The following is a 20001-nucleotide window of genomic DNA, read 5'->3' as shown; positions in this document are numbered from 1 at the left end:
CCGGTACCGGTAAAATACCGGTACCGGTAAACCCTTACCGCCTACCGTGTAATGAGGCCCAATGACTTGAAACAGAGCATTGTACACATACATCCACTGATTGGGCCATCTGAATACATAATAAGGTTTTTCTGATTAATGCAGATAGTGAAATGCAATTCTGGATTGCTTAGAAGGCATGTGCTCCGAGATATGGTGAAGCATGCGCTGCCTCACGAGAACAAAGACGTATTTCCTGGCATTTACATCACTTGTTCTACATAATTTGCCCTTTGTGCAGCCTGTTTCTTGTATTTCTGCACTTTCCACTTTACCTTCAGGTCACGAATCGAGGAGATTTTCTTGGCTTGGGCTTTTCCTTTAAAAAGCAAGGTATGAGGCAAATAGAGCCTCTCATATTGATGAAAGGCAGGCTAAAAGCAACTCCATTCTTGGCAACACACCCTAAAATCTTTTTTGATAAAATCTGTTATCATGCCAAAACGTAAATACACAAACTCCCTCCTCACTTGAATTCCCACCTGTGGTGTCACAACACAGCAGAACGGGTCAGGAAGTTCAACTGGAAAAGGAAGGCTTGAGTTTCTATTGAACTGGCGTGCTTGCATTTGCTGCTAGCACTCAAAGGGCCTCATTACACAGTATCCGGTAAGGGTTTACCGGTACTGGTATAGGCACCGGTACCGGTAAACCCTTACGGCCTTACTACGAGGTCTTTTTTCGGGACCCGACCTTAACGGCTGGTGTAGACCAGCTGTTAAAGTTGGGACCCGCAAAGGGACCTTGGTGCTAATTACGGTACTGCAATTTGCGGTACCGTAATTAGCTCCTTACCCATTCCCATTATGCCCTATGGGGCAAAAATGGGAATGGGGAAGGGCCATGGAGGAAGGGGGAATTACCGCCCCTCCAACCTTGGAATGGGGTGGTAATTCCCCTTTCCTCCATGGTGGTACCGGTATGGTACCGGCGGCAACCATGGTACTAATAGCACCATGGTTTACCGCCTTCCGTGTAATGAGGCCCAAAGAGTGACTAGGTTGCGCTTTGATTGGCTCATTGTTTAAAAAAACAGTCCAACGTATATTCACATCTCTTTTTCCAAGACATCAGCCCAGGGTCATCATTTGGGGTTTGCCAAGGATAGCAGTTGCTACCCCTGGCACCCACTCTGCTACTCCTAGCCCTGTCCTTGCTACCCCAGAGCCACGGGACAAAGAGGCAGTGTCAAGAGCAGAAATCTGTAGTGCACCTGAAAAAAGGCAGTTGTAAATGCAGCTAAATGTGGCACAGCTTTTTCACCTGTGAACTAGATCTCGTTAGCTGGAGAAATAACAGGGATATTGGAAAAACCATGAAGCCGCCACTACTAACAGGTTGGCAGCCGATTAGGAAAGAAAGCCTGAATGGTTTGGCTCAGAGGCTGGGCTGTCTCTGAAGCTCACACCTAGTACTGTAGCAAAAGGAAGGGTATGGGAGCTAGGTCTAGCCAGCTGTGTCTGCTTTGCACATCCAGTGAGCTACTGAGCCTGTGATGAGAGGGGTGAGCCCCAGTGGCTTCTGCCACCAATCCAGCCTCGGCACTGTGTGACCTGACCCAGATCTGCCAGATCTGCATCACAGGCACACTGTAGATAGACGCAAGATGAGATAATTAATTTACATGAAGTTGCCCTGCGCCTTTGAAGTAAACCATCTGTTGCTTCCTCAAGGAAAAAAATATATATATTTGGAAGGATAGCTCAGATGCAACACACTTGCTTTGGGAACAAGAAGAATGCAGTGCAACATGGGTTCAGTTCCTGTTCCAGTGCTTAGAAGCTGCAGTAGGCCGGCATTAAGCAACATAGAAAAGACTAAAGGACCAAAGAAAATAATACAATGGGCCTTGGGTTTCTAGGGGTGGTGTCATGGAGGTGCTGTTTACATTTTAAAAATTTTAAAAAATTGCAATTACTGTGTCCTGCAACACATTATTCCCCTCTACCTCCCATTTAACAAAAAAAACAGTGAGTTCCTTACCAAGTAAGCAAAACAAAAAGGTGATGCCTGGAATGTTTCAAATAATTCATAACCACTGGCACAGCTCTGGGTTTGAGGTGTGTACTTGAGGCTCAATGTTATGGAGGCTGGTACTGGAGACTTTAGATGTTGTGCTAGTGACTTACAGATGTTGGGAGAGAGTGTTTGAGACGTAATGTGTTGTAAGAGAGTTGAAATGCATTGAATGCAGATAGAAGATGTTCGAGAAGGGTAATTAAGACTCACTGGGCCTCATTACGACCCTGGCGCTGACGGAATAAGGGGGCCAGTACGGGACCGGCCCCCTTCATTCCATCAGGGCTGATTACGAGGTTCCCTTTGCGGGACCCGGATCAGACGTCTGGTAAAACCAGACATCTTTCCTGCGTCCCGCGAGGGGAAGAGAGAAGTAACAACGGGACACTTGTAATGTGCCCGTTGTTACCTCCCTCCCCATTCCCATTGAACCTTATGGGGGCTCAAATGGGAATGGGGAATGGTTCCTGCAAGGAGGACTTACCGGGTCCTCCTATGTCAGAATGACCCGGTAAATCCCCATTGCAGGAGCCCGGTAATGGAGCCCGGGTTTGGAGGCAGCCATGGTGCTAATAGCACCATGGTTACCTCCAAACTCATAATGAGGCCCACAATGTTGGGGTGTTGAAGGAGGGTTCTGGAGCCTTAAGTTGCTAGTTTGCTTGAGGCTGATGGTGTCAGAGAATGCTGGAGAGTTAAGTTGCTGGAGGGTGGCACTGTGTAAGCATGAAGGTGTTGGAACAAGGCATTGGAAGTGTAAGGTGTTAGAGGGTGGGAGTGGGTGCCAGACATTTAAAGCTCTTGATTGAGGGCCCTTAGCAACTCGCAGTGGGTGGTGGGGTGCCCATGTTGAAAATAGTTGGGGCATATTCAGGCTCTGGGTGACTGGCGGGAGTGGGTTGCTGTGCAATGGTTCAAAGTGCAATATTGACAAGAACATCCCTACACGTATTGTCCAAGTGTAAAAGCATGAAGTGGTGCAGCCTCTTATTGTCTTCTAGTTTGACTTGTGTTGGTCAGTTGCTGTCTCCAGTCTGTGGCCAGACACTTTGCAGGCACTGGATGTCTGTGCTTTTGGGGTTTATGCCTCTTCGAGATGCTCTGTCTGTTTACAGTTTAGCCCGTGTGATGTACAATAGTCCAGGTTGTTGTGTTGAACGTCTGCTTACATTCACAGTAGTTTGGTAATGTGGGCCTATACACACTGGTATTAACGCTACATATGGTGTTCCACTCTTGTATGAAATGTATATCATATTACAGTGATATCGTAATCATAGTGGTCATAGTGTACTGAGCAACAATGATATGTGATGCCACTGCCTGTTTTGTCAAGGGATGCAAAATTGTGTGCCATTACTTCACGTGATGTCATCAGAGGTTATGGGTTGTGTGTTGTCACTTCTGCTACCCCTGGCATTTTGGTGAAATGACGTCCCTGCATCAGCCCTCAAGATCAAATCTGGAAACTCGAGTGACATTCAGGTCTCTAGTTTATTTACTTGCATCTCAGCAGCCTTATGATAATTTGAGCATACGATTTTAGGGGCGTTTTTCAAACGGATTTGTTCCAGAAGCCCTCTCTTTTGAAAGGCAGATTCCTTTGTTTCCTGTTGCCTTGTTGATTCCCTGTAAAGCACTGGCTCTCATGAGTGTCATACGAACACCCAGCTGTTATAACCTGCTTAGGCAAACGGATTACTGGACAACTATAGTCAAATGAACGTATGCAAAGGTTCACCCTTTATACACATATCATATGTAGCAGTTACCATGTTGCAGTTGTAGCTATTTTCACCACGGCTATTTTATCTGTGGTGCTTTTTCTGTGGCTGTTTTGGGTAATTATTTTTAGAAAAACAATATATGTGTTGTGTGTTTGGGTAGGGGATTTGGGGGTGGTGGGTTGCAGGGTGAGATGGTGGCGGTGTGTTAGATGTTTGTTCAGGGGGTGCTTTGGAGGTAACCCACCCCCCTAACAAAAATCGGCAAAAACCACTGCATTTAAAACGCTACATTTAACTAGCCGCAGTGAAAACAGAGGCAATACAAACATGTGCAACCCATATGCAGGGAACCTACAATGAACCTCATGAACTCGATTAGTATTGCACTTTTAATGTAGATGGTCAAATGAATTGAATGGCCAGTCAGAGAGCATACGCAGAATGTTCATGTTCTTAATGAATGCTGAGTTCAATTGGAAGAAAAGATATGTATAATACAAGTTATTAAAAATCATTGTTAAACACATACAATTCTCCCGCCTCAAAGATCATAAGCAGCTACTTTCCTTGTGTGTCCCACAAAATAGAGTTTTATCAATTACTGCTGAAAAATCAAAACAATATATCATAATCTTGCTGGAATATGATTATCAAAATATAAGATTAGCATATGATAGATTGGGAATGTCAACAGCATTTTATGATTAATTCTTCAGATCATTGTTGCAGAGAAGGAATGAGGAATCAGGGAAAAGCGTACTTGAAAATGTGAGGTGTTCATAACAGTCATAACGATGGTGGAGATGAGGTGAAGGGCCATTGGCATAGGAAGGTTCCTGCAATATTTCCAAGAAGTATTGCTGAGGAACGTGAAAAAGCCACTGAAGACTCCTATGATAACATCTCCAAGACGCCCAGATGAACACGCACTCTTTCATTTCTATGAACCGTTATGGGTTCGTTGTGTTTCCAAAGACTTTATTTTGAAATTCTACAGTTTACCGTGACCTGAATTATACCTTTTTTGTTATTGGGGGCACGGTGGTCCCACATCCCACACAACCTGTCCTTACCCCAGACCCTTAACCCTTTATCCCTCACCCCTAAATCTCTAGTCCCCTACCTTCGCATACCGACCAAAAGTGGTTGACCAAACTTCAGACTTTCAAAAGAAAATCTTTCTAACAACGGGTACCTAAAACACTACGGCTAAGGAAATAAATTACCGTTTGACAATAATGACTGCTTTCAGGCGCCAGGATGAAAATTTCCAAATAACACACATAAGTCACTAGTGTCGTCTCTAGAGAGAAATCACATCGCCATTTTTAAAATGAAAGCTCAACCCAGAGCCCTTTTTGATGACAATGATTGAAACGTGAATTTTGATAGTTTGCAGTGATCTTCAGTGTGGTCAGCAGGAAGTGAAATCCCCCCATGCCCAGACCCATCCTCAGGAATTCCCTTTCCTGGCATGGAAGAATGGGCACATGCATCCCACGGATGATCACTCAAAGTAAACACGCAGTGCAATAAGCGAGAAGCAGCATATCACGCAAATGATGGTGCAGAAGAAGTCCAATAAGCGAAAAGCAGCAAATGACAAACATGACGCTGCAGAAGAAGTGCAATAAGCGAGAAGCAGCATATCACACACATGATGGTGCAGAAGAAGTGCAATAACCGAGAAGCAGCATATCACACAAATGATGGTGCAGAAGAAGTGCAATAAGCGAGAAGCAGCATATCACACACTTGATGGTGCAGAGGAAGTACATTAAACGAGAAGCAGCATATCACACAGGTGATGGTGCAGAAGAAGTGCAATAAGCGAGAAGCAGCATATCATACAGATGATGGTGCAGAAGTAGTGCAATAAGCGAGAAGCAGCATATCACACAAATGATGGTGCAGAAGAAGTACAATAAGCGAGAAGCAGCATATCACACACATGATGGTGCAGAAGAAACCGAAGGCCCATGAGTCAATGGAAGTTTCAGACATTTGTAGTGCAGACAAACGCAGTTATTTGGTGAGGTATCCCAACAAGCTCTTTGGGGCCTGAAATCAGATTTCCAATACGGATTGTGCTGTCAGCTCGAATGTTAGCAGGCATTGAGCATATCACAAATCAAACTCAAAGTATATGTCAAGATGTCTTAGATCCTGTCTGGCGCAGAGGCAGCACGAACACCTGCCTCCCCGTAAGGTCTTGGCACCTGGACCTGATAGGAACCACAGGTTACCGCGACCCGCCGGGGAAAGCGGGTTATGGTCCGTAGAGTGGATGGGTAGACGGTAGTAGGGTCACCGAAAAAGGGTTAGGGAGAGGTTATGGATGGGGAAGGGGAAATAGGGGAAAGATGCTCCTCAGCTCCTGCCGCCTCATCCACTGGTTGATCTTGTGGTGTGTTCTCCGCCCTTGCAAACCATACACATTCACACCTTTACCCAACAGTATGAAGCCTTTGTTGTGGAGCTTGGAACCACACCTTATGAGGTTTTTCTTGGAGCTCTAACCACAGCCTGCTTTCACCAGGGTAGACTTAGCATGGGCCTTATATTCCTCACTGCATCACCTTCATGCAGTTATAAAAGGCTTGTGCTAACATAGGCATTTACATAGCACCTTGTGACATTACATAGCACCTTGTGACATTACACCTTACACATTGTAAAAAACTAGAAATGCACTTAGCTGCGGCTCTTGGTCGTTTTGTCCTTAAGTGCTGCATGGGAAGTCCCCGAATGTTCTGTGACGAGCTCCGCTGGAAAATACCAAACCAACAATGAGCGTGAGCTGGGCTAAACCTAACGTTCTTTGCACTATGCTGGTACCCCAAACAACGGACAATCGTGAAACAATGGTGTGCGCAGGTCGGGTTGCTTTCACCCGTGGCTCCGCACACGTGCTTTCAGCAAAATCTCCGTTAGGGGGATCGGAAACTGTATGTTTCGGGTTGCCTCACCCGGAACGTTGTTGAGCGTCCTATTCACTCAGTCACCCCAATAATGCACTCAGCATGCGGGTTAATGTACTGCCATGCGTTGCGGTCTCTACCTCCAAGTACCTATGTCTGCCATGCACTACGGCCTTAGCCGCCACGTAAACATGCCCCCGAAACTGGATTAGTCTTTCTCTTCTCTCGCGGAGTATAACCAAGAGAAACTTATCTGTGAGCTGCGGTGTGTTCAGGTGAGTAGAATGCCCCGCGTAGGCTTGCCCTGGGCGGAGCACTGGGAAACACGTCCGTTCCTCTCAGAAGCCGGAATAGCAAGCCGGAGCGCATGGGCGTGGCTCGCGCATGCCCAGTTCATCGGGCGCGGCTCTCGCGTGGGTCTTTTCCTCCCGACAGGCTTGTGGAGCACACAGCCTGCTGGGTAGTGTAGTTTTGTTGTGGTTCTCTGTCCCTGCATGCTCTGCCTGCAATAAGGATGGAAAAGCCTCCTTATGTACCACATGTAGGGCCTTAGCAAGGGATTTACTTGGCCAGGGTGACTGTGGGGTGTTTGTTTGCCACATAAAATGCTGATAACCTGCCCAGACCTGACAGTATAAAGGTGACAACGGTGGAGTAAATGTTTTGGTGACATCTACTATAACTCGCAACAGCTTGCTGACACAGAAAACTTGCTAACGCCTGCCTTGAGAGCCGAACAGTCCTACTGGGTGTTTAGGAGATCACTCAAAACTTGGCTGTTCACCTAACTGTGCATTGCTTGCCCAAACGAGAGTTTCTATGCTGACATTTGACATTTCTTGCGTGTTACTGGCCCTGTAACAGCGCCTTGATGCCTCTGAGTTTAGTGCACTTTATAAATGCAATAAATAAATAAATGTTCCCAAGAACAAAAATAACACTGTCTCCTGAAACGATAGCAGCATCAGTGTAAGAAATCATAATTTTTTTTTTTTTTTTTTGTGTTTAATCCCTTCGGATTTTTTTACAAAACGAAGAATAAATAGCTAAAATTCCCCTCCAATGTTTCCAATGTTTAGTATCTGATTTCCGGAAGGTCTCAGGTCTCAAGAAGGGACGAGGCGAACAGCTGTTAATGATTCGTCTGATGTCTTGGCGAGCCGGTGAAAACCTGCATGGAGGGAGCTCTGGCCTGTGACAGGTCTATATTTGCGCGATCTACCGGCGGGCAGTTAAAGGCTAAGCTTCTACGGAACATTTAGAGTTAATGATGTATTGCATGATGTTTACAGTAGCCAAGGCCCAGCCCTGTTTGTCGCCTGCAATCAACTTGTTCCAACAGGTCTCCTCGTCGGTTGCTGTGAAATCGGAGATGCAGTTCTTCAAATAGATACCCCGAATCTCTCGAGTCTTAGGGCAATTCAACAGGAGGTGACAAATCGTTTCTTTTTCTGTTGGGGATTTACAGTAACGGCATTGACTTGTGTTTGATCTGCCTCTTATTGCCAAGATCTCATTTGTCTCCAGGAGATTTAAACGGATTCTCAAAAAGTAGAGCCGAGCTGCTCTACTCGGAAACCGTTTAAGGTATGTTTGCAGTGTGTCCTGTTTTTTAAAGAACGGTGGAAGATGGCTGGTAAGTTTGTATTTATTAGCTGATTCTATAGTTTGAATCCAGTCCCACTCTTTGATTTTTTTGGAGGTTTTGACTGGGTTGGTTATCAATTCTTCCTTACAACTGTCGGCTGAATGTAGGAGGGCCAGCATGGTGGATTCCCATCTCAGCAATGAGTTACATGATTTCATTTCCAATTCCTGATTTATCAAGCGATAAACGTATGGGCTCCCTGGCGTGATGCATTTCCTGTATAGTAGGACGCTATTCAACGCCACCGAGGTACTCAAGGATAGCAAGCCAAGTTCTCTCCTAAGCGGCGCTATCGGTGTCGATTTCGGGAGACCCAGTATTTTCCTCCAGAATAACGCCTCCAATTTGGGCCACAGTTCTGCCGGTAGATTAGGCATAGCATCTGTACCATAGGTTACAGTAGGGATGACCTTCTTTTTATAGAAGTCCCTTACTGGAATTATGGAGTAACGACCGAATTTGAGGTCAATTGCCTTTCCCTGGTTCGATAGGTTCTTAACTTTGTCGATGAGGGTTTCTTGCATTGATTTATCATTCGCCGAGCTGTCTAGTGTGACTCCTAGATACTTAAAGCTATGCACCTTTTCGATTCGGATGGAGCCGAGGCAGAAGTTGGACTTTTCTGCTTTTTTTGGAGTTTTTTGGATTTTGGAAATCATAATATAATGCACCTCAAATGAATGCATTGTTTAACTGAGATGATGCTTGTGGAAAGACATAGAAAAGCGCAAAAAGTGATTTAGGTAAGTTATTGAGGCAACACTTTTTAGCCAGTAAATAGTTGTTCATGCAGGTTTTGAAGCTTGCCGGTAACATTCCAGGAAGGAACAAAACATTTGCCAATTATAATGAACAAGAACATCTCAGTAGCCATCCTAATGCAACAGGAATCCATTCTAAACGCTGCCTGCAAAGAGTTATTTGCAGGCATCATTAACTTTTTTTTCAAAACGGATTGGAAAAATGAAGCGTAAAGGCTAGTTACCTATGTTTTATTCATCAAGGAAGAAAGAAAGAAAGAAAGAAAGAAAGAAAGAAAGAAAGAAAGAAAGAAAGAAAGAAAGAAAGAAAGAAGGAAAGAAAGAAAGAAAGAAAGAAAGAAAGACTAATAAATCGGATCTGTTAACTAGAGCATACACCCCTGTTTTGACCTACCTTTCGCATGATGCCCTCTATTAACAGGACACAGTAACTCCAGCCCAGGGTGAGAAGACTAGTCAAAGGAGGGAGCATGTAAAATAAAACCCATAAATGCCCAGCCTCATTCTAAGAGGATTGCTGCCTCACACACCAACATACCCATTACCCTAGAGGCTATAGCTCGGGAACCTCCAGGAAGGCCGGACTGGCGCTTCTGCTCCCAAGAAGCCGTGCTTGAAATTCCACACTCAGTTAAATGTGCCCATACTTCCTTCCAGTTTTCCCATCTATAGAACCTGGCTGCTTGTGGCTTGGGGAAGTGAATAGAAGGGCTTCACGTGCTGCTTTTTCATGGGCATCATTTCTACATGTCTAGGCACACCGTGACACTGTGGAAGGCTCAGAGGTCTGACCACAGCTAAGCTTGTTGTTGTTAAGGGCTTTGGGCACAAACCTAGGGGTTTGGTAATCTCATAAATAAATGAGGAAATCAAAACATGTGAGGTTTTTTGCTTGCTTTTTAGGGAGCAGTTGTAAAATTGACAAATTCGGATTTCTGTCATTCAACCAAAATTGTTGTTGTGGGCACTAGTGAGTAAGTAGGCAGACTTTGCCAACTGTGTTTTCTTGGGAATGGTTCAACATGCATTGAGTATATTCCAGACATATCCCCTGGCGCAGCGAACACCTCTTCTCCAGCTATCACTACTTTCGGGGCTGCGCCCCATAGAATACAGTTAGATGGAACAATACATTTGGTCCAATTGTACACATAGCTCTTCCACCTTTTCCTTCTCATGCCTTCCTGAGCATCTTATCGATCCCTCATCCCAACTATCTACCAGACTTTGCCCCTCCCTACACTACTAAATGTTCTGTCATTCTCCTCCTTTGCCTCCCTGACAGGCAAAAGCACTTCAACTCCATGAACTATGGCTGAAGGCACTATCCAAATGCAAGATAACATAACATTCGCCCCCAGTTTTGGAAATGTCAAAACATGCACTGAAGGAGTAGGTTATGCATGACCCTCCATGGGTGTTCGAAAATGTGAATGGTTCTCCTGCATGATGCTGAACCATCCACAGTTGCTCATCGTGACTGCGAGGCTGTTGTTACTTCGCTGTTGTAATTCAAAATAGAATAGGGCATAGAATTACACTTGTGGAGTCGTAAACTGTATCCGTGTGTCCATTTTGGGGCCCATAGCCTGGTGTCTGGCTACATAGAGGACGCGACAATGAATGTTATGATTAACAGAAGTGTTTTCCAGCGGTAGTGGAAATGTCCGTTTAAGTATTAGATTACATGTTGATTATACTCGATCTACACACTGTTACCTTTGAGAATTATCCTGTGTCTTATTGAAGTGCGCGAGAGTGGAGTAGCGATATACCTCTTTGCAGATAGAGCAGCGGGCATGGATAAAGTCAGAGAGAGCATACATTCAGCATGGTTTTTGTGGCTCTTCCAGTTCCTTTTGCACTCTTTACTCTGCATTCCCTGTACACACCCATTTACCTACATTTATTTTATTCCTCTTCATTGGTGAATGCAAGGAAGTGAGAGAGGGAAGTCGGGAGAGGCTGTGTCCAGCAACAATGTGTTAAAAGCTCTTCACCTTTAGCTCCTTCTTATCAAGCCGTAGGGTGATAGCAAGGTGCTAATAGCCTTATGATATAACTCATTAAAACCTGAGGTAATTTCTGTGCCCAAAATTAAGGCCCTTGTATTTGTTTGCATTGGGCTATAAATTGAGGGCAAGCAATTGTCCAGCAATAATGTCAGCTCCCTGGCTTGTAGGTTCACATATGTGGTTGCTCAGTATTCTCAGACGTGTGTACATTGGCGAGTATTTGAACTAATACATGTTGCCTTGTGTTTTTGACTGACAGCCCTAGTTTGCCCCGGAGGGAAAGAATACCAGGCTTGTGTACAACCCTGTGCAGCTAAAACCTGCCTGAACAAGTGGTTCTATGAAGATTCTCCATGCTCCTATTTAAGAGAGGACTGTGTGTGTAAAAATGGGACAATTCTTCATCGAACAGATTCGGAACTCTGTATTCCAGAAGACAAATGTGGTAAGTAAAGTGCATGGTTTCCTGGTACAGACATATCCTTTTGTTAATGCACACCTAGGATTATAGGCTTGAATTCCCATTTATGAGAGATGTAGGTATCTATTTCCAAAGTGTATTTGGAGTGGGCCGCTTTATAGAAATTCTTCAAAGTGGAAGCTTGTGGTAAAGAAGCGTGAGTGATTAAAGCATCTTTGGATCCATCCGAAATTATTATGAACTAGTCTTGCCATGAAAAGTGTATAAACACAGAGCCTCGTTCTAAACAGTAATTATAATTGTCGCAAGTTGCGGCTGATAGCCCAATAGCAGGGCTATCTATATTCAAGTGTGAAGGCAAAATCCAAGCATGAGACCTGCGCTTACATGGCACTTTGTGTTCATGTCCACCCACATGTATCGACTTGTGCCCTAAAGATCAGTACAGGGCCAGAACCAGAGAAAATGCCCCCTCCAGGATGACAACCTCTCTTGTCACATCCTTGGTTAATATTCATGGCTCAGTTGCAGGCTTCATATATAATGTGAGGAAAATGTTACATTCTAGTTAAACGCTTTTTGGCTTGGTAAATATAAACATGTGGAAATAAGGCAAATAGCTTAAACGCTTTTGTGCGATATGTTTAATTGCGCTGGAGGAAGGCACAGATTTTAGGGAGCTAACTGCTGCTTTGGATGTGCTTTCAAAATAAAAATGCCCCGTTGCAGTTCTTAACACATTAAGAATGCATTGTCCACAACAATGGTCTCCTAAATAGGCCATCACTAGTAAATCGCACCCACTTTTAAAGTGATCAGCAGTACTTATGAGGGCCGCAGAGCCTATTGGGCTGCTGGGAATGAGGCATTTGTCTCACCAGAGTCACAGCAGGAGGTTGACCTGCAACAAAAGATTAGCTTCCCGTCATCATGCAGGCTGCAGTGTGTGCTGACACTGCTCAGAGTGGACTGTAGCAAGCATAGGGACTCTGAGCACACAGCCCACGTTGCAGCGGGGCCCTAGGAGGCACGGGGCCAAGTGCAGCTGCACATGCTGCACAGCACACGCCTAGCGGCAGGCCTGTAGGTGACACCTCAGATGGAGAAAGAGGTTTTTGCCATATGGTGGTACATGATAGTTTGATGCCAAGGGGTCCTCGAGGTCTAGATCTTCTCCACTGCATTCTGAAGATGGCTTAAAATTTAGCAGAAGAAGTGGTATATGTCTTGTAGAGAACACAACACGTATCTAGTGATCCAGGGACTAATACTTCTGTACAGTCTATGGCCAGCCCGGAAAGCTCATGTCCCTATCGGGTATATCAATTTTGTACCGTAAATGTTCTGTTTTGGAGTAACACCCATTTTGCATTTCCAAATGCAAGATCTTGCCAATTTACTGTACAAAAACAGCTGAGTTGAAGGTTTTCAACCTTATCTCATAATGTATGACCTTTGAAGAGGCCCTATAGGCTTTTAGACCAATTCACAAATCCTTTTCTCTACATGTGTGTTCCATTTGCAAACCAAGTGTCGCCTTCGTTATTCCCCACAAAAATGATGTTGTGCAGGAAATGTGTCCCCACATGCAGACTTGTGGACAGAGGGGTTTGCATTGTCAACCACATACTTGATTCACAATTGGATTCGCACAGGAATATGGGTGTCACAACATCTGTTTTTCCTGCCCCTTGTCATCCCTAGCTGGGGTCATGAAACACCCAGTGCAGGTAGGGTCTTCTTTTCACAGCTCCTGATGGAAGCTCTCAGGTAAATCATGAAATATGTTCATCATCTAAACCTCTGGAATTGGCTGAACATATAAAACCTGCATCAGCAGTAGCATGCTGTGTAAATGCGCACCATACATCCGGGTGGTTTGGGGCAGATCCCAGCCCTCCTCCCAGGTGCAGGTATCTAATGCATTTGTAAGTGTAGGGAACATGCTCAACACCTGCATATGTATCAAGGGGTCTGGCTCTTTGTCCTGCATATCCACAGCCATTGTCTGCAAATGAGGGTACTTGGACGAAGGTGATGCTGTCACAGAGAGTGAGGGGTGCATTAATGTTTGCATTGTGCGCATCCATTTTATGAATTAGCCGCTCTGGTGTTTGGGGCATGTGGGAAACTATGATTTCATATATCTTGTGTGGATTATGTAGTATAAGCAGAACTTAAAGGAGGGTAAAATGCCATCCAAGACACTATTTCTGTATTGCACAAATCCCTTTCCATGTTCTAACTTCTATTCATTGCATTGCATTAATTGCCTGTAGGGACTGACCATTCGCTTCTGTATTCTCTGGAATGACATTGGAGCTCACTTCGGCATAACATACAACAAGCAATCTCATAAAAAGGTTCAGCATCATGTAGTGGAATCTGCTTTCTTTGGTCATGTTACAGCTTTGCATTTGGTGTGCGGTATTATCCGGAACCCCACCATATGGCTGCCTACTCATCAGAAACACAGACAGGCCCACATTACGCTGAAACAGTTTTTTCCTCCTGGGCATCAAAGTGCAAGTATACCCACAAAGAGACACTGACACCATCAACTCTTTGAGGGTGTGACTGTGGGCCTTTACTTGCATCTACATTCCAATCCAAAGCCATCCGATTGAAGTTCCTAAGTACTGGTCTTCCTCTGTTACTAACACAATGTTTGCTTTTCATCAGCGTGCACCGATACCGAGGGGCAGCCACGATCTCCAGGAGAAGTCTGGAATGGATCCGTCAAAGGGTGCTGTATGTATCAGTGTCTTGAGAATGGCATTGTTACTGCCGTGAATCCCGATTGCGTTGAGGAGCCAGCGCCGACCTGTGAGCGGGAAGGAGAAGCTATCATCAACGTCATTGAAGAACGGGCTTGCTGTCCTAAGAAAATCTGTGGTGCGTAGTCATCAAAAATGCAAAGTCGTCAGTATTAAAATGCCCATTAGCATGATGCTTTTTTACACTTGCTTGGGAGGAAACATCCTATTTTGGCAATCACGAACGACATGAGGAAAAGTAAACTGTAATGGAACTTGAATCTTTCTAGTATCGCTCACCAAAATTAATCGGGAACTGGGCGTTTGCTTTTCGTTACTTTTACTCGTAGCTGAGTTGGTTTTTCAAGATACACGATCACACTGTCAATCCTTATCCTATATTGATGGGGTTCTGCTGCCAGCTTCCATACCTACCTAAAGTCCTACTCTGTACTCTATGAAGTCTGTGCCCAAGCTAAGCGTGAACCCAGGAAGCTTTACTTTCTAATATCCATCACCGCAACTAGACTTTTGCTATAGGTCAAGATTTATGAGTTAGGTGAGGTTATGAATGACCTAAGACAGGGCCCACTTAAACAAGACACTTAGCAAGAAAAACAGCAGTATGCAATCAAATTGATAGGGAACATCAGTGTCAAACAAAACAGGAGGTCGCTTGGCAGGCAAAAAGTAGTTCCTATGTAAAATAGGAGAGTTTGTTACCATGTTATGTTACATGCATTTATAAAGCGCACATCTACCCAAGGGCATCTTGGTGCTAGAAACACAACAGATACTACTAAAAACCTACTGCTTTAAGGCCTCAAATAGCAGGGTTTTTAATGAACGTCTAAGTGAAAGTGTCAGAGCATTCCACAGTTTAGCGGCAGCAACCAAAAATTCCTGTTCTCTGGTCCTACATAAACTCAACTGGGGAACAGAGATCAAACGAGAGAACACCCAGGAATATAAGGAATAAAACATGTCGCGCAAATACTCAGCCCCCGGCAATAAAATACACAGTGAACAATGCACGAGGACTTGAATTCGACCCTTTTCACAAAGGAAAGCCAGTGAAGAGAGCAAAGCACTGGGGAAATATGACAACAATAGGGATTGCGAGCTGCAACCCAAGCTGGCAGATTTTGGAGGAGCTGTACCATGCTCATAAAGTAAAAGGGTTGAGCCAGAAAAGAGAGTTACATTAGTTGATTCAACTCAAAATTAGAGTAGCAACAACCAGAGTGCGAAGATGTGTCAGAATATAAGGCAGCACTCTACGGAGGACCTTCAGAAGGAAGTGGCTAGCCTGACATATCATGCTGACCTGGGCCTCCGTAGAGACTGAGGCAGAAATCTTAAGGCCCAGATCTTTAACCACCATCACCGGTGTAGGAAAGGAACCCAAAGTACATGGCCAAAAAGATGGAGTCCACAGAGAAGAAATAGACGGGGTACCCACCACCAGACCTCCGTCTTCTCTCCAGTCAGTTTAAGCTAGTTTCTACTCATCCAACTGCCCACAGCCACCAAGCACTCTCTAAAGCATGACGACACATCAGGTGGAGTAAGATTGAGCAGTACAATAAAGAGTGTCATCGGCATAGGGGCAAAAACGGAGGCCATGGGAGTGGATGAGGTGAACAAGAGGCTGCATGCATATGTTAATTAGCATGGGAGACAAGGCGGAGCCCTGGCGGACCCCACAAGAGAGAGGGGAAAAGAGAAAGAGATTGGCCCCTGTCAGTCAGAAAGATAGCAAACTAAGATAATACAAGACCGGAGAGTGCCGCCAGCAGCAAGCGGTTCAAAAGGATGGCAGTGGTCGACCGTGTCGAAAGCAGCAGATAGGTCTCATAAAATCAGTGCTCCCACTACCAGTTAGCTGGGCTAGGTCATCCACCACTGAGACCAAGACACTTTCCTGGCCCCGACCAGAGCGAAAACCCTACTGAAAATGGTCAAGAAAATTAAAAGTTTCCAAAAAAGAACTAAGAAGAGGAGAGATCAAAGACTATAAAAATGTTATACAAAAAGGAACAAGTGGGATTGGATGAAAGGTAGGCAAAACAGTGGGTCAAGTGCAGGCTTTTTAAGAAGCAGAATGTCAAGAGCCTGCTTAAATGCTGTCGGAATAGAACCAGCCCAACATGCGAGATTCAAAGCCTAAGCCACCCAAGTGGCAATATCTGGCATAATATCCTTGAGCACCCTTAAAGGAATGGGGTTAAGAGGAGATGCAGAATTAAGACCCCAAGTAGCAGTCAATATTGCCTCAGGAGTGAACACAAGAAAGAAAGACCAGGAGTGGGGAGAAATGTCTTCCTGTATAGCCGGGGCCAGGTTTCCCTCATGCAAGCAAGATGATCGAAGGTCATTACGAATATCCTCGATCTTGGTAACAAAGAAGTCAGACAGGGAGTTACAAAGCTTTTGAGAAGGAACCACACCGGCCGTTGGAAGTAGTATTAGATGACAATGACTGCACCAGTGAGAATAACTCTTTAGGCCGATACAAGGGGGTCTCAACTTATTTTGTATAGAAAACACACTTGACTTCATGAATGGCTTAGTGGTATTGCTTAGTGATTTGGCCCAACAGCAGCTTGTCATGTTGTCCATAGGAGGAGCGCCACTCATGTTCCACTTGCCTTTGTTTGAGACAAAGGGTCCTCAGCTCCTCTGTAAACCATGGCTCAGAAGGCTGGATGCGAGATCTAACTGGCTTTAAGGGGCAAAAAATTCAGCTGCCGAGCTGAGCACCTGAGATAAACATGATAAGTCAACTGGTTGGGCACCAGGGACGTCATTTCACAAAAGTGCCAGGGGTAGCGGAAGTGACATCACACGGCCCTTGACCTCTGACATCACAGGAAGTAATGTCATTTGACCCCACCCTAAAGTGAAATCACGGGAAGTGATGGAACACAACCTTTCACCCCTTGGCAACATCACATAGTATTGTTCCTAAGTACACTATGAAAAATATGGTTACCATATCACTGTAACGTGATATACATTTCATACAAGAACGAATCACAATATGTATTGTTAATATCAGTGTGTATAGGACCATATTACCAAATTACTGTGAATGTAAGAAGATGTCCAAGGCCAAATGATAACGATATGTTTTTAAATTGCACTTATGCTTATGCGCTGTATAAAGAACTCGTATACACACAATATCATGTAACCTGTGTTGGTACTCATTTAACAACCTCAGAAGGGTGAAAGGCTGAGTTGGCCTTGCCAGGATTCGAACCTGCAACCTGCAGATCACACACACATTGCAGCAGCGAGCGCTCAGCCCACTGAGCTATCTTTGCGGCTATCGTTATCTTACAGGCTATAGTAAAATGAGCAACTACATGTCTGGACGTTCTCAAAGCCAAAAAGCAAATTACACTGTGTAGTGGATACCATTGCAGGTCTGTTGCAAAGTTGGCCACATGTCAAGCCTGCGTGGATCTACTTTTCAGGCTTCAGAGGTGCGCAAAATACATACCAGTGGGAGGGTCCATAACTGTGTGTTAAAGAATTTAGAGTAGCGCAGGGAAAACAGCGCACTCACACGGCATCCCGTACTCTGGGCACTCATTACTTCATACATGTAAACAAACATCCTGAACAGCATGCCAGGGAGATAGGAAAGATAGACACATTACAACAAAGAATTCATTTTGGCACATTTAAATCAAGGGCCTCTTCATGTGCTATGGTCAAACATTTCTACACTGTACGCAAGCTTTTAGGCACAAGGATTTTGTCAAGTGACCGAGGACACCCAGATAGAATGTCTTGTGATGATCGTAACAGAGATAACGGCAGAAAAAAACATGCTATAACTGCAAATTGTGAAAAGCAAAATACATAGTACAAAATGGATGCTTATTCTACTCTAAATGCTTTTTGGACGCTTTTGTCTGCATTGTGAATTTGAGGTGTTTAAGAACAGACTAAATCAGTGACTCACACCCTGAAGTGTGCCTGAAATAAACCTTTAATGAGTCTAGCAATTATTGTATAGAATTCCAGAAAGACAAATTATTTGTTATTTCTATTCTTCCTTATTTAGGGTCACTGCTCAAAGTGTTACACTTGTGGAACCCCCTGGATTTTATAAGAGGCCTAAACAAGAAAGCCAGCCACTCCAGAAACAAAGAGCTAGATGGTGCTGGCCACAGCCCAGGATTTTCCATTTAAAAAAAATAATAATTCTTTTTTTAGGGGTAGCAAGGGAGACCATAGGGGTAGCAAGGTGAGACCTCAGGTGTCGGAGCTGCGACCCCTGCTGACCCCCAAATGACACCCCTGCTGGGCACTCATGCATTTTTCTCTAACAAAGGAGACAATAGCATCTGTCTTTTCCGAATGCCAATTGCGCTTGAGAATATTCTGTGTCTGAGGAGTAACTCATGCAGTCTGGGACTGTATAAAAAATTGCACCCTCAAATGATCGGACCGTGGAATTTGATGAACAGGGGAGACCGAAGTAAGTGTGTCTACCGTAAAAATAAGTTCCAAAGTATTCCCCAGAGAATGAGTAGGCTCTACAACATGCTGAAGACTTTTCTTTTCTAGTTCTATCTTTTGGCTTTTGTGTTGCCTGGTCTCTCTCAGTTTAGCACCATGGTGACGTTGCTGGTGAAGGTGCACTCTATACCTAAGCAAATGAATAAATAAGCCCCAAATCGGCCATGGCCTAAAAAAACAGAGTAGTGGAGGGAGAAATTGTCGCATTAAACTTAGTATTGAAATCACCCACGATATGCAGGTAAGAGAATTTAGATTGCAGGGTTGTTGCAAGTTCCAGAAATGACTAAAAGAATTCAGGATCAATTACAGAAGGACCATAAACAATTAATATATGTATACAAACAGAGACTGACCTTGAACAATGAACTAAAAGAGCATCCATTTTAATGTGGAGCAGAGATATTAATGACATTCTATAATGAGATTTAAAAATAACAGTCACCCTGCCGCCCGGATGGGCCGAGATGCGGTCCAGCTGAAGAATATTGTAATTATCTGGGGGGGCCTGAACCTTCACAGGCCCAGAAGAATCCCTAAACCAGGTCTCCGTTACACAAACTATATCAGAATTTAAGTCAGAGAAGAGATCATAACATGGGGCTGCATGTACAACCAGGGACTGAGCATTAATCAGACAGCAATTGTAACGGGCAGCTGTGGACACATTTTCAAAAGTGCTTACCACAGGAGAATGCTGGAAAGGAATCGGGAACACTGTATTAGGGGGCACCAGATTCACTATATCATCACATGATCATTTTAAAAAGGTTTGGAGAAGTTAAAAAAGGGTTATCTGGCCTGTCTGGCGCATGGACGAGAACAGAGAGGCTTGACTTCGGCATAAAACAAAATAACAATGACCAGTTGAATTGCGGCCCCTTAAATAAAATCACCAGTAGCGTAAATCACTGCATCAAGCCCTAAATGCAGCAGGGCCTTTGTTCTTGCCAGACATGAACTGTGTATATATGAGGACACTGCAAGAACTGTGGCTCTGTTGGCAGTTGATTTACATAAAATCAAACCTACCCTGAGATTATATATTGCAGCTGATCTCAGCAAAGGCGTGAGTAAGCGGGACCTATGCTTATGATAAAACAGGCACAACAAAAAAAAATTGTGCTGGATTGTCTCTATACAACAAACACACAGGAC

At 44.4% G+C, this 20001-nt stretch overlaps 1 protein-coding gene across 1 annotated transcript in view; it reads left to right on the top strand.

The window, feature by feature from the left end:
* Positions 1-20001, top strand: part of OTOGL (otogelin like) — a 1792821-nt gene that overhangs the window by 1525720 nt on the left and 247100 nt on the right. The window contains exons 44-45 of the mRNA XM_069629328.1: positions 11390-11575; positions 14234-14446. Of these exons, the coding sequence (XP_069485429.1) occupies positions 11390-11575; positions 14234-14446 (399 nt within the window). The remainder of the gene's footprint in view (positions 1-11389; positions 11576-14233; positions 14447-20001) is intronic.

This window comes from Ambystoma mexicanum, chromosome 12, assembly GCF_040938575.1.
Source record: "Ambystoma mexicanum isolate Mex_15411 chromosome 12, UKY_AmexF1_1, whole genome shotgun sequence".
Taxonomy (NCBI): Eukaryota; Metazoa; Chordata; class Amphibia; order Caudata; family Ambystomatidae; genus Ambystoma; species Ambystoma mexicanum.
This window is presented reverse-complemented; position numbering and strand designations above follow the sequence as displayed.